At 56.7% G+C, this 14,315-nt stretch overlaps 1 protein-coding gene across 2 annotated transcripts; it reads right to left on the bottom strand.

The window, feature by feature from the left end:
• Positions 1–2,521: 2,521 nt before the first annotated feature.
• On the bottom strand, positions 2,522–7,093 carry SIVA1 (SIVA1 apoptosis inducing factor). 2 transcript variants are annotated; one of them, XM_068991423.1, is made up of 4 exons: positions 6,938–7,093; positions 4,732–4,926; positions 3,888–4,044; positions 2,522–2,674 (listed from the first exon to the last, which is right to left on the bottom strand). In XM_068991423.1, exons 1-4 carry the CDS (start codon positions 7,053–7,055, stop codon positions 2,614–2,616), a joined length of 531 nt encoding a protein of 176 aa, XP_068847524.1. In that variant the 5' UTR covers positions 7,056–7,093; the 3' UTR covers positions 2,522–2,613. The 2 variants fall into 2 exon arrangements, with proteins under 2 accessions (XP_068847524.1, XP_068847525.1); XM_068991424.1 differs by lacking the exon at positions 4,732–4,926.
• Between the last annotated feature and the right edge of the window lie 7,222 nt (positions 7,094–14,315).

Below are 14,315 nucleotides of genomic sequence, written 5' to 3'. Positions count from 1 at the left end.
ACAGCAGTGCCCGATGATCCCAGACTTGAAGCAATGGCACCCCAATGTGGCCAGTGCGGTGTGGAAACCCGGGGGGTGTCGCTGAAGCTGAAGCTGGGGCGTGGTGGGGGCAGCTGGCCAGGGAGAGGGGCTTGAGCCACTCCTTCCCACAGGACCCCCTTGGGAGATGGGGTGATGGCCCCAGGGGCATTCCTTGGACTGGGACAGGCCTCAAGGTCATGGGCACGGACACAAGCGTGACCTTCCTGTGTCCCATCCAGGAGGGTTGGGCCAAGAGGGGATGAGCCAGGGGCGAAGACCCCAGAACATCCGGACCTTCCCGGAGGCGGGGCTGTGGAGGCACCTCCCCGGCAGAGCAGGGTGCGGGGAGTCGGGCATCTCAGGGAGAAATTCACGGGGCCATTCTGGCCTGGCTGGCAAGGCCACAGCAGACCTGGAGGGGCCTGGTGAATTGTGGCCCCGGGGGCAGTGAGGCCCAGCAGGGCAGCCTGGCCCGCAAGGGAGGCTGTAATGCTCGCCCATATCCTACCCTGTCCTTCACTAGGCCAGCCCCCTGAGGGACAGGGAGATGGGAACAGAAGTGCCTTTAGCATCTGGGGTGCCCACGGGGCCGGCCAGGCTGGGGTGTCGGGATGGCATAGGGTCGGGGCCTTCCCTGAAGTAGATGGCAGCCCAGGAACATCTGCTCAAGGCTCATCGTTCAACACTCAGCCCGCCCTTCCACTCTGAATTTGCCTCTCTACTCGTAAAGGACTTCTTGTTGACGAGGGTGGCTGCTCTTGCTGTTTGGGCTGCCTGAGGGTCTTCGCCCCTCGGGGGCGCCGGGCCCGCCCCCAGCACTGGATGTAGCCGCGCCTGAGCCTGAGCACCATCGCGCTGCTCTCCCGGACGCCTCGCTGCTGCTTTCTGCCGTCTGTCCTCTTTCTCTGCCTCATTTTGGATTAATGACTGTTCTTTAACAGCCCATTTTCTTTTATGGCTTATTTCTATTTCCTCAGCTTTCCCACTGCTGCTGCTTTTCAGTTCCAGGACGCGGGATCCCGTGAGGAATTCAGAGCCAGTGCTCTCTGTAGGGAGGTCGGAGCTGTGGCCTGGCTGTGCTCGGACCTGTAACCGACTCACCAGCCTGCCTCTGAGACCCAGCGACCCACACACAGCCCTCAGATCGCACACCTCCACGTCCCAGCTCTGTGCTGGGCTCACAGCTTGTTCCCATCACGTTCAAAATCCCCAACACACATTATTTTTGCTTCCAACAACGGTCTTTGTAACATTCTAAATATCCTCGGTTGGTAAGGCACGTCGAGCTTGCCGCTTTGGCCAGTGTGGAGGCACCCAGTGTGCCCCCCCCCATCACCACCTCCAGAAACCTTCACCTTCGCAGACTGAAACCGTTCTCCTTCCACTCACTGCCCACCTCCGCCCCGCCCGCAGCCCCACCCCTCCGCTGCCCTGCTCTGAGTGGAATCGCAGGCCCGCCCTGTTGCAGCTGGCCGACTTCCCTCAGCACAACACCCTCTGGGTCTGTCTGTCCTGTAGCCTGTCAGGGTTTCCTTCCTTCGTAAGGCCAGGCCCGATCCCACTGTAGGGATGGGCTGTGTTGGCTCAGCCCTGTCCCCCAGATGGACATGGTCCTCTGCCCTCCTGTGAACGGCATTGCTGTGAACACGGGTGCACAGGCTCGCTTCCCTGCAGGGTGTTTGCCAGAGGTGGGGGCGCCGGGTCACTCACTGCAGGGCTGCCCCAACGCCGCACTGCCTGCTGGCCACAGCTGCGCACGGGCAACCTGACGGGGGCGAGGCCGCTCCTCCCGACAGCGACCTGTGTCCCCAGCGATGAGTTTCACTGAGCCTCTCTTCCTGTGCTTGCCGGGGTCACAGTCTGCAGGTGGACGCGGGGCCGGAGGTGACCCCCGAGGATGGCTGACCGCCGAACGGGTTTGAGCCGCGCTCCCGGGGCTGAGCCAGGCGGCCTCTGAGTGTTTTCAGCTCAGAAGACCCGGGAGTCACTTGTGACCCCCTTTCTTAGACCTAAGGCCCCCTCACGGCCCTCCGTCTCCCTGCTCCAGGGTCCCAGGCTCCGCCCATGGGGGCTAACCCTGCCCTGGCCCAGGCCCCTAAAGATCGCTGTCACCGACCCTCCAGCCGCCAGTGCCCCGGCTGCCCGCCCCCCGCACCTCTCTGCTCTGCCACGCTCTCCGGGGAGCCAGGCTGCCCGCCCATGGGCTCCTCTTGGCGGGCAGCGCTGTGGGGGTCCGTGCATGGGAACCGGCCTGCGGCCCGCCTGTCCGCTGCCTCCCTCAGGCCCCGTGGGCCGCAACCCTGGCCAGAACCCACCCTCCTGGGTAGGGGCCCCGAGACGGCAATGTGCCTGGTGGCCTTGCAGGGACGGTCTGAGACTCGGCCCACCCGAGGGCTCAGGGTGCTGCCGTGTGGGGCCGGCAGGTCACAGGCCTCAGGAGCGCCGCCAACTGAGCCCTCTCGTCCAAATATAGAGGCTTTATTGTCTTCAGTGGTCAGGGGCACAAAATACAAGAGAGAAAAGGCACCTTCCCCCGGTCCCTCAGCCGCCATGGCGGGGCGGTGGAGGTGAGGCGGCAGTCCACACGCAGGCTCAGGCCTCAAACACGGCGCAGCTGGAACACAGCACTTTCTCGTGAAGGTCACCCCCGTAGCTGAGACCGGCGAGAGAGGGGCTGCGTCAGGGCTGAGTCCCCGTGAGCTGCGTACCAGCCCGGCCCAGACGGAGGCAGTCATGAGGGGGTCCCGCACCCAGGCGGCCGAGCCCGCATGGCCAGGCCCCCAGAGACGGACGCTCCTGAGGGAGGCGGCTTGGGGGCCTGGGCTGAGGCCAGAGTGCGGAGCCTGCTGACCAGGGGCGCCCCGAGGAGACCCCCTCAGCCCCCAGACACCAGCCCGCGGTGGGCGTCCACCTGCAGGGGGTGACGGTGAACGTCTGGGGCGCTCACCGGAAAGGCCCTGCCAGCCAGAGCGCGGCTCAGGCCTGATGCTGGCCTGCCGCCCCGGGCAGGCCCCAGCTGGGCGGCAGGGCTGACTGGCCTCCACCGGCTCCAGCGGGGCAAGGAAGAGGCAACCCAGCCAAGGGCAGGAGACTGCTTGGGGGAAGGAGCTGACGGGCCGGGAGGCGGCAGCTGCCCCAGGCAGGCGCCACAGCATCAGCACTCAGGAGCCCAGGCCCAGCTCTCAGCGGCGGCCCAGCCCACAGTCCCGCCGCAGCCGGGGCCCGAGCGGTCCACCAGGCGTGGGCAGGACGCCGTGGTAGGGCCACACTGCAGCTCGGAGGCCAAAACCCGGCCTCCAGGGAGCCCTGGAGCAAGTCATGAGCTCATCACACAGGGCAGGGTGCCCGGCCCACCACGGCCACGAGACCAGGCAGGTGAGCGGTGGGCTCTGTGGGTGTTTGGGAACCAGGCAGCTGGGGGAGGCGGGAGGACAAGGAGGCCCCGCTCCAGGGCCCGCACTCACTTGGCCAGGGGGAGGCCCCGCCCCAGGGCCCGCACTCACTCCAGGAGGGGAGGCCACGCCCCAGGGCCCGCACTCACTCCAGGAGGGGGAGCCCCCCACCCCAGGGCCCGCACTCACTCCAGGAGGGGGAGCCCCCCACCCTAGGGCCCGCACTCACTCGGCCAGGGGGAGGCCCCCACCCCCAGGGCCCGCACTCACTCGGCCAGGGGGAGCCCCCCGCCCCAGGGCCCGCACTCACTCCAGGAGGGGGAGCCCCCCACCCCCAGGGCCCGCACTCACTCCACGAGGGGGAGCCCCCCCGCCCCAGGGCCCGCACTCACTTGGCCAGGGGGAGCCCCCCACCCCCAGGGCCTGCGCTCACTCCACGAGGGGGAGCCCCCCCACCCCAGGGCCTGCACTCACTCCACGAGGGCACACAGGGCGCAGGCCACGGCTCCACAGCTGCAGCAGGTGCGCACGCAGCGTGCACACAGGGCCCGCTCGCACTGGCTGCACGCCGCCTTCCCATCCACGGCCCGCACGCAAGATGAGCAGGCTCCCGACGCCACCCCAGCTGGGTCTGTGCAGAAGAAACACTGGTCAGTCCAAAGGTGACCGGGAGCCCTGGCGCTGGGGGCCACCCCTTGCCTCCCGGAGGACAGCGGGCCACCCTCCTCCAGCACCTAACCCACCACTAGTCAATCTGTGTGGAAGCACGGCGCTGGGACCTGTTCACCAGGGGGAGATCCTAGCCGGCTTCCGTGAGGCCCACCTGGAACTCTCACCACCCAGAGGTCAGGAGCCTGGGCTAGCTCCTCCCCTGACCACCTGCAGCAGAACTCGCCAGGCCTTCAACCCCTGGCACATCTCACAGCTGCGTCTCCAAGTGTGGTCCCCGTGTCCTGGCTTAACACAGGGGTTCCTGGGCCCCCAGGGGTGGGGGTTTTTAGCTGTGACGCACGTGACAGTCTGAGTCTACAGCACACTGCAGAGGGATGCAGATGAGAGCTCCAGGTGGGAAGCAGGCAGGACACCCACGAGGGTCACCCAGAAGGGTGCCTGCTCCTTTCTGATTGAACAGTTAGAGCTGTTCACAGTTCCCATACATCAGAGCGGGGAGCGCCTCCTGCAGTGGGAACCTCCAGGCACTCGCCCCACTCCCGGCATCAGACTCCGGCCCAGCTCCCGCCAGCCCAGGAGGAAGAGCCCCCACCCCATCCTGTCTGCAGCAGAGACCTGGGAAGCGCCTGCCGTCCGCCTTACTCACCAGCCTCGGAGGCCTGCGCTTGACTCCGGGTCAGCCGGCCGTCGGGCCCGATCAGCATCTGCCCACGCGCGGCCCGAGGGGCTTCTGTGGGGCCGGGCCTCGGGGACTCTGGCGTGTGGACAATGGCGCAGCCTTCCTCCCATGCAGGGTCCATGCAGGCCTGGGCTCCACGGAAGAGAAGCTGCATGGTCTTCTCTGGGGAGGACAAGCATTGCCCGCTTACACCCCTGCGGTATGGAAGCCCCTGTGGGGCCGCCTGTCCCTGGAGCTGTGCGTGCTGAGCCCTCCTCTGAGCAGATTTCCAGTCACCCGGGACCAAGCTGCCCCTGGCGAGGCTGCCCTCCGGCCTGGGCTCAGTGGGCACCTCCTCCAGCCAGGTTCTGCACCCTGCAGCCCCACCTGGGCTCCCCGTCCCGTCACTCTGCTCATTTTTCACAACGTGTGGCCTCACCTCCTCCCCAGAACCCACAAGCAGGCCTCCTCTGATAGAGCAGAGCCCCACCAGGCTCCTCCGTCCCCGGGATTCTCCAGGCAAGAACACCGGAGTGGGCTGCCATCTCCGTCTCCATTCCCTTCTGCACTGTGGATAGCCAACTAAAGCACAGCAAGAAACTCAGGGCTGAGCCTGCAACCTTTTGGCTGCTGCAGAGCTGCTGGCAAAATGCACAGCCACAGCTGGCTCCTGACAAGGTACCCCAGAACTTTCCAGACCTCTGTGGGACCTGGACATCTCCCCAGCCACGAGCAGCAGCTTTCGCAAGGTGAGATGCTAAATGCCAGCCCAGCAATGCTCTGTGGTTCTCTGCTCTGTCCCAACAGAGCCAGGGTGGAGACCTTAGAAGCTGCTGGTGCTGGGCGATATCACAGAAACACACAGCTGATAACTCAGCGGAAGTGATGACAGCCTGCCACACCCAGCTCCTCCTCCTCCAGTCTCCCCGTCTGTAACAGGATGGGACTGGGCGGGGGGCCGGTCATGTGGCGAGACTAACACCCGTCTTCAAGGGCCTGTGGCCAGTTCAACATAAAGAGGCCAGAGTTCAAGACTCGGAGATCATTGCACGTGAGCTCACATGGGCCTCACGATGCCCTGTCCTTCTCAGAGAATGTCCAGGGAGCCTAGCACTCCCTCCCTGATGGGCCCTGCATGGGACAAGCTCTGCAAATGCTCCAGGACATTGTGGTCAAGAGCTAGACTGACTTATGTGTGTGTGTTAGTCACTCAGTCGTGTCTGACTCTGAGACCCCATGGACGGTAGCCCACCAGGCTCCTCTGTCCATAGGATTCTCCAGGCAAGAATACTGGAGTGGGTTCCCGTGCCCTCCTCCTGGGGATCTTCCCAAACCAGGGATGAAACCCAGGCCTCCGGCACTGCAGGCGGGTTCTTTACTGTCTGAGACGCCAGGGAAGCCCTCCCTTCTGGTTGCAGTGTTTTCATTTTTGGAAGGTCCTGAGAGAGTAACATTGCAGTTTGGCCCAAGCACCCTAGGCTTCACTTATTTACATCACCTGCTAATCTCTCCAAAGCGATGTCAGTATTATCCATGCACTCAAAAACGTGCCTGAAGAAGTCAGAGGAGAAGGCTTAGGTCAGGGCCCTCACATTTTTCAACTGGACAGTGCAGCCGCGCGGAGCCGGACAGCACACTCCAGCGCCCCGCTTTTCGCACAGGCTGTTCCCTCTGCCAGGAATTTCCTTCCTTTCCCTCTCTGCCTGTCTAACCCCGCAGGATCTGGCTTTGACTCTGTTCCTCCAGGAGACCTGACAGCCTGCAGGTGGTCCTTCGGTGACCCGTGTCTGCCCCTCTAGAGAGTCCTCCTTCGACTGGCCCCCTCAGCAGCGGCACCGCCTGGCAAGGAGGGCGCGCTCCACACAAGCCTCTCGGGTTTGAAGGGGTGCCTCTGCCGACCTTCCCACCGGGACGAGTCCCGGGAGGCGGGACCCGGAGGCCTATCGCTGGGCTGGTCAGATCAGAGCGAGCTCCTGTGAGTCCAGTATTCCCGCAGGACCGAGCCCCGACTCGGCCCCACGCAGAAGCCGTCCGTTTCGGGAGGTGCGGAAGGGGCAGGTCGTGGACGCGGGAGCATTCACGCCGTCCTTCTCGCGGCTCCTAAGCCCGGTCAGGCGGCGGGGAACACGGGCACCGGCTCCAGGGGGCGCGGCCGGTGGGGACCCCCCGCCCAGCTCCGCTTCACAGCACTCACCGAAAATCTCTCGTGTGAGGCGCTCGGCGCACACGCCGCGACTCAGTTCTCTCTGGCCGACACGCACTTTGAGCTGCAGCGGGGCCGCATCCGCGAAGGGGCAGCCCCGCTTGGGCATGGCCGCGGCCCGAAGCGGCTCCGCTCGGCCGCCGCGCCTCTCTTGCTCGTGACGTCACAGCCGCGCGCCAACCCGGCGCGGAGCGGGGGGTGGGACTAATACGCGGCGCGACACAGGATAGGTCTGGGAAGAGGATGGGGCGGGACTCTTGTGCGGCGCGACGCGGGATAGGCCCAGGCCGAGGGCGGGGGCGGGGCGCTTGCTCTGGGAGGCGGGACTCAGCGGCGCGGGAAAGTCCAGAGAGAGGTCAAGGGTCAGAGCGGGCGCGCCACCAGCAGGGAAATAGGAAGGCGGTGTGATGCGAAAGCACCGCGGGATAGGCTGGGGACTACGTGGGGGCGGGACTCGTGAGACACGCGGCCCGTGATAGGCCAGAGGCGACATAGAGGCGGGACTCATCCGAGGGGGCGAGACTCGTTTGAGGCGGCGCGAAAAAGGCGAGCGTATTGGCTGTTGTTCTGGTCTCCAAACAAGTCTTTTCTTTTTAAATTTATTTTTTTAACTGAAGGATAACTGCTTTACAGAATTTTGTTGTTTTCTGTCAAACATCAGCATGAATCAGCCATAGGTATAACTCTGGAAACTCATATTTCTTCCTTTAAATCACCAGTGGTCTGAGGAGGATTCACTTTTTTGGTATTTGACTCCAGAAACATTTTGTCCTGGGGCACAGCTGATTAACAGTGCGGCGGTAGTCTCAGGTGGCTAGCAAAGGGACTCAGCCCCACATACACGCGTGCCCGCTCTCCCCCAGTGCCCCCTCCCGTCCAGCTGGCGCCCAGTGTTGAGCAGAGTCCCATGTGCCAACTTTTCTTTATTTCTTAATCTGGAGGAACGTCTCGCCTTCACAAGTGGAGAGTGCCTTACACGGGGCCGTCCTGGGCAGGGCTGAGGCAATGTTGGGCTCTGACCGAGCAGCGAGGCTCCGGCCCCACCCAGGCCTCTGCCGGCTGCCTGCCTCCCTGACCCTCATCCTGTCTGCTGGCCCAGGGGCCATCCAGCATGTCCCTCTGTAGCCCGGATTTCTGGAGACAAAGCCGAGGGCCTCAGTCTCACAGGACACGCCCCACATGAGGCACGTCACAGCCCTGGACACTGACCCCGCCTAGAAGGGATATGAGCGGGGCCAGCCTCTGGTCCAGGTGCCCCTTCCCACCTGGCCTGGTGGGTCTGGAAGGAACAGGTCCGGAGGGGGGCTTTGGCAGCGTTTTCCCGGTCGTGTGTCTGTCGTGTGGTTCTATTCCTGTTAGCCATCTGCAGTAACTGACTGAAGAGACGCTTGATTGGTTTTATCCTAGAAATGGACGAAATTCCCAAGAATATTGTTTTTAATCTTACAGATCTTGGGAATTTAAAAAACTTTCTTTGGGTTCAGATTTGAAACTGCCTTAGACTCTTTTCAGTCACAGTAAATATTCTACAGGTGCAAAACATTGTGATTAAAAGAGAATCTTGATAGCTCTTCTAGCTCAATTTTAAGAAATATTTGTGGAGGGCCTGGTCAGTGTTGGATTCCTTTTCTAGAGGTGCTAGTAACAAAGCTCTCAGACTAGGGGCTTAGACAATACACATTTCTTCTCTTTAGTTCTGGGAGGTGGAAGTCCCAGATCGAGGTGGGCAGAGCTGACTTCTGAGGCCTCTTCCTCATCCCCTTCTCAATCAGACTGGATTAAGGCGAAGCCATAAGACCTCTTGAAAATTTATTACATCCTGGTTTCTCAAAAAGTTGAAAATGGGACTACCATGTGATCCAGCAATACCACTTTGGTGTATACAAAGGGACTGAAGCCAGTATCTTGAAGCGCTGTGCCCCAAGCTCACTGCAGCATTTCTGCAATCGCCAAGACATGGAGACAACCTAAGCGTTCGTCTGTGGATGAATGAATAAAGGAGTGAGTGGTATTAGGAATTACATATAAGGAAATATTATTCAGCCATAAAAAAGGCCATCCTGCCCACTGGAACAACATGAATGAACCTGGAGGACATTTTGCTAATTTAGAGAAAGACAAATATAGTACTGTAAAATTGCACTTACATGTGGAATTCAAAATCATCATAGAAGCAGAGTAGAATGGTGGTTGCTGGGCGCTGGCATTGAGGGAAATGGGGAGCTGATGGTCTGAGGGTACAGACTTCCAGTTATAAGATGAAGTTCCAGGGCTCTCATAATGTATAGCACAGTAACTCTAGTTAACAAGTATTATGTACTTGAAAGTTGCTAAATGTAGATCCTAAATGTACTCACCATAACAAAAACAGCCAAATGGTAATTATATGAGGTGAAGGATGTATTCTCTCACCTTATCAAAGTTTGCAATATGTATGTGTATGAAATCATGACGTTGTACACCTTAGTGTTATAAAAATTGAGAAATAGAAACCTCATTTAGAAATGAGTCGGAGGGACTTGCCTAGTGGTCCAGTGGTTAAGATTCCAGGCTCTCAATGTAGGGGGCCTGGGTTTGAGCCCTGGTTGGGGAACTAGATCCCACATGCAACCAAGAGTTCAAGCATGCTGCAACTGAGATCTCGTGGGCTGCAGCTAAGGCCCAGCACAGCCAGACAGATAACTCGATATTTAAATGAAATACAATGGAGTCAGAGAAAATTCCCTGGTGGTCCAGGGGTCAGGACTCTGCACTTTCACTGCTGAGGGTTGGGGGTTGGGTCAGGGAACTAAGATCCCACAAGCAGCATGGTCAAAAACTTAAAAAAATAAATTGGAGTCAGGAGGCCAGAGAGGGAGCAAGCAGACCCTGTGTGTGCCGTGCACTCAGTCACTTCAGACTCTGCAACCCATGGACTGCAGCCCACCAGGCTCCTCTGTCCCTGGGATTCTCCAGGCAAGAACATTGGAGTGGCTTGCCATGCTCTCCTCCAGGGGATCTTCCCGACCCAGGAATTAAACCCATATCTCTGGCATCTTCCTGCAAGGAAGAGAGTGCCTTGCGTTACTTTACTAATAGGAGGAGGGAGGAAGGATTTCTCCACTCCTGGCAACAAGCCAGCCAGTGGAAGACCGCTTACATGCCAAATTCTCAGTTTCCACCAATGGACTCCTTGCTTAGACGGGCCCTTCCTAATTCTCCATTCTCCTCTATTAAAGAATTGCCTCTTTGTTCTCCAGACTTGCCTGTGGTTTGCCATAGACTGCATGTTCCAAACTGCAACTCTTGGCTGTTTCCGAATAAGCCCATTTTGCTGGTCTCTTTTATTGTTGTAGGTCAAGAGTGTATAATTAAAGTGTGCATTATATATGTGCCAATTGCTCGTTCTGTGTTGATTGTATCTTGATATATGTTGGATCATAAGAAAAGCAAGAGAATTCCAGAAAAAAATCTGCTTCACTGACTACGCTAAAGCCTTTGACTCTGTGGATCACAACAAATTGGAAAATTCTAAAAGAGATGGGAATATCAGACCATCTTACCTGCCTCCTGAGAAACCTGTATGCAGGTCAAAAAGCAACAGTTAGAACTGGAAATGGAACAACAGACTGCTTCCAAATTGGAAAAGGAGTACATCAAGGCTGTATGTTGTCACCCTGCTTATTTAACTTATATGTAGAGTTCAGTTCAGTTCAGTTCAGTTGCTCAGTCGTGTCCAACTCTTTGTGACCCCATGGACTGCAGCACACCAGGCCTCCCTGTTCATCACCAACTCCCGGAGTTTCCTCAAACTCCTGTCCATTGATTTGGTGATGTCACCCAACCATCTCATCCTCTGTCGTCCCCTTCTCTTTCCTCAATCTTTCCCAGCATCAGGGTCTTTTCAAATGAGTCAGTTCTTCGCATCAGGTGGCCAAAGTATTGGAGTTTCAGCTTCAGCACCAATCCTTCCAATGAATATTCAGGACTGATTTCCTTTAGGATGGACTGGTTGGATCTCCTTGCAGTGCAAGGGACTCTCAAGAGTCTTCTCTAACAGCACAGTTCAAAAGCATCAATTCTTCAGCGCTCAGCTTTCCTTATGGTCCAACTCGCACATCTATACATGACTACTGGAAAAACCACAGTTTTGACTAGACAGACCTTTGTTGGCAAAGTAATGTCTTTGCTTTTTAAGATGCTGTCTAGGTTGGTCATAACTTTTCTTACAAGGAGCAAGCACCTTTTAATTTCATGGCTGCAGTCATAATCTGCAGTGATTTTGGAGCCCAGAAAAAGTCTGTCACTGTGTCCACTCCCCATCTATTTGCCATGAAGTGATGACCTGCCTCTTGAGAAATCTGTATGCAGGTCAGGAAGCAACAGTTAGAACTGGACATGGAACAACAGACTGGTTCCAAATACAAAAAGGAGTACGTCAAGGCTGTATATTGTCACCCTGCTTATTCAACTTCTATGCAGAGTACATCATGAGAAACGCTGGACTGGAAGAAACACAAGCTGGAATCAAGACTGCTGGGAGAAATATCAAGAACCTCAGATATGCAGATGACACCACCCTTATGGCAGAAAGTGAAGAGGAACTAAAAAGCCTCTTGATGAAAGTGAAAAAGTTGGCTTAAAGCTCAACATTCAGAAAACGAAGATCATGGCATCTGGTCCCATCACTTCATGGGAAATAGATGGGGAAACAGTGGAAACAGTGTCAGACTTCATTTTTTTGGGCTCCAAAATCACTGCAGATGGTGACTGCAGCCATGAAATTAAAAGACGCTTACTCCTTGGAAGAAAAGTTATGACCAACCTGGATAGTATATTCAAAAGCAGAGAGATTACTTTGCCGACTAAGGTCCGTCTAGTCAAGGCTATGGTTTATCCTGCGTTCATGTATGGATGTGAGAGTTGGACTGTGAAGAAGGCTGAGTGCCGAAGAATTGATGCGTTTGAACTGTGGTGTTGGAGAAGACTCTTGAGGGTCCCTTGGACTGCAAGGAGACCCAACCAGTCCATTCTGAAGGAGATCAGCCCTGGGATTTCTTTGGAAGGAATGATGCCAAAGCTGAAACTCCAGTACTTTGGCCACCTCATGAGGAGAGCTGACTCATTGGAAAAGACTCTGATGCTGGGAGGGATTGGGGGCAGGAGGAGAAGGGGACGAGAGAGGATGAGATGGCTGGATGGCATCACTGACTCGATGGACGTGAATCTGAGTGAACTCCGGGAGTTGGTGATGGACAGGGAGGCCTGGCGTGCTGCGATTCATGGGGTCGCAAAGAGTCGGACATGACTGAGCGACTGAACTGAACTGAACTGATGGGACCAGATGCTGTGATCTTAGTTTTCTGAATGTTGAGTTTTAAGCCAATTTTTTCACTTTCCTGTTTCAGTGTCATCAAGAGGCTCTTTAGTAGAGTACATCATGTGCTCTATGCAGAGTACATCATGTGAAATGCTGGGCTGGATGAATCACAAGCTGGAATTAAGATTGCCAGGAGAAATATCAACAACCTCAGATATGCAAATGACACCACCCTTATGGCAGAGATTGAAGGGGAACTAAAGGGCCTCTTGATGAAGGCTGAAGAAGAGAGTGAAAAAGGTGGCTTAACACTCAACGTTCAAAAACCTAAGATCATGGCCTCTGGTTCCATCACTTCATGGCAAACAGATGGGAAAAATGGAAACAGTAGCAGATTTTATTTACTTGGGCTCCAAAATCACAGTGGATGGTGACTCCAGGCATGAAATTAAAAGATGCTTGCTCCTTGGAAGAAAAGTTGTGACCAACCTAGACAGTATCTTTAAAAGCAAAGACATTACTTTGCCAACAAAGGTCTGTCTAGTCAAAGCTATGGTTTTTCCGGTAGTCATGTATGGATGTGAGATTTGGACCATAAAGAAGGCTGAGCACCAAAGAGCTGATGCTTTTGAACTGTGATGCTGGAGAAGACCCTTGAGAGTCCTTTGGCCATCAAATCAGTCAGTCCTAAAGGGAATCAACCCTGAATATTCACTGGAAGGACTGATGCTGAAGCTGAACTCCAATCCTTTGGTGACGTGATGTGAAGAGCTGACTCATTGGAAAAGACCCTGATGCTGGGAAGATTGAGAGGAGGAGAAGGGGATGGTAGAGGATGAGATGGTTGGATGGCATCACTGACTCAATGGACATGAGTTTGCTCAAACCCCAGGAGATGGTGAAGGACAGTGTGCTGAAGCCCATGGGGTTGCAACGAGTCAGACACGACTTAGCGACTGAATAAGAACAGCAATCACATGATTGTTAATTCTCTTTTTAAGTCCTTACCTCCAAATACAGTCACAGTCACAGTGTGAGGTGCTAGGAGTTGAGATGTCCACATGTGAATTCCAGGGGGACACAGTCCAGCCCATGACTGGTGCCACCCTCTGTGCTAGGCCCTCGGGGGTGCTGCTGGGCAGAGCCAGCTGGGTCCTTGCCCTCTGGTGGGAAAGGGCTTGAAAAACACATTTTATCGAGCAACAGCCTCAAATCACTTACTTGTCTTTTCCCCACATACTCAATTGAGACCAGTGTAAGCTCCTCTATCCTGGAGCTCTGCTGTTGGTGCCAAGGAGAGAGGACACCAGGTTATAATTGCTCAGACCCTCACAGCACCTGATGCTGATAGAAGGCAGCTAACCTCACCGCCCCCCCCCCATCTCTGGGCCACACAAGGGTGAGGACGCCAGTGCCAGCCAAGAATGGCGACCCCTCGAGTTTGGTCTTTTCTGTAAAACTTCTGCAGATAGTCAGACATACCACCTGCGGCTGCCTCCCCAGGATGTGGTCCAGAGCTGGAAGGAAACAACAGCTTGTACTGGAGTGAAGGATTTAGCGGCAGCTTTCTAATCTAAGTTGCAGGCTGACCTTGCTGAGCCAGAAGTGCAGCTTTTTACACAGAACAAAGTGATTTCTCTTTCTTCTGAAAAATGTCCGTTCTGGTTGATTGCCCAGAGCATGCACCCCTCTGTTGTAGCAAGATGGGATGAAACGGTCATCTGGTCACGAGAAGTGCAGTCCCCGGGGGCAGGGAGGAGAGCTGGGGTCCACCTCCTCCTTCCCTAAGAGCTCACCCTGCCTCGGGGCTCTCTCCTTTCCTCTGTCGTGAAGGGAACGCCAAGGTCTGTTTCTTCTGGTGTCTCTCACTTCTAGCCCTGCTGCCCGAGGAAGCTGGTGCACACATGTGCTCCCGCATTCTTTCAAATCACTGAAGGCCATTCTCGGCCGTTTGGAAAAGCTCACTAGTGTGTGTGTGAAGCCATACTCCCAATATGCGGCCCGTTCACCTAATATGCTGTCACGAGAGTCCGGGACTCCAGGGTGCGAGCCGGTGACACTGGGCCCGGC

This window comes from Capricornis sumatraensis, chromosome 19, assembly GCF_032405125.1.
Source record: "Capricornis sumatraensis isolate serow.1 chromosome 19, serow.2, whole genome shotgun sequence".
Taxonomy (NCBI): Eukaryota; Metazoa; Chordata; class Mammalia; order Artiodactyla; family Bovidae; genus Capricornis; species Capricornis sumatraensis.
This window is presented reverse-complemented; position numbering and strand designations above follow the sequence as displayed.

Excerpts from the sequence above, each read along its gene's own strand:
- SIVA1 (XM_068991423.1), bottom strand. The coding sequence starts at position 7,055 with ATGCCCAAGCGGGGCTGCCCCTTCGCGGATGCGGCCCCGCTGCAGCTC. Across the intron at positions 4,927-6,937 it reads CCTCACACGAGAGATTTTCG|AGAAGACCATGCAGCTTCTC; the intron begins GTGAGTGCTGTG and ends TGTCCTCCCCAG. Across the intron at positions 4,045-4,731 it reads AGCGCAGGCCTCCGAGGCTG|ACCCAGCTGGGGTGGCGTCG; the intron begins GTGAGTAAGGCG and ends TCTTCTGCACAG.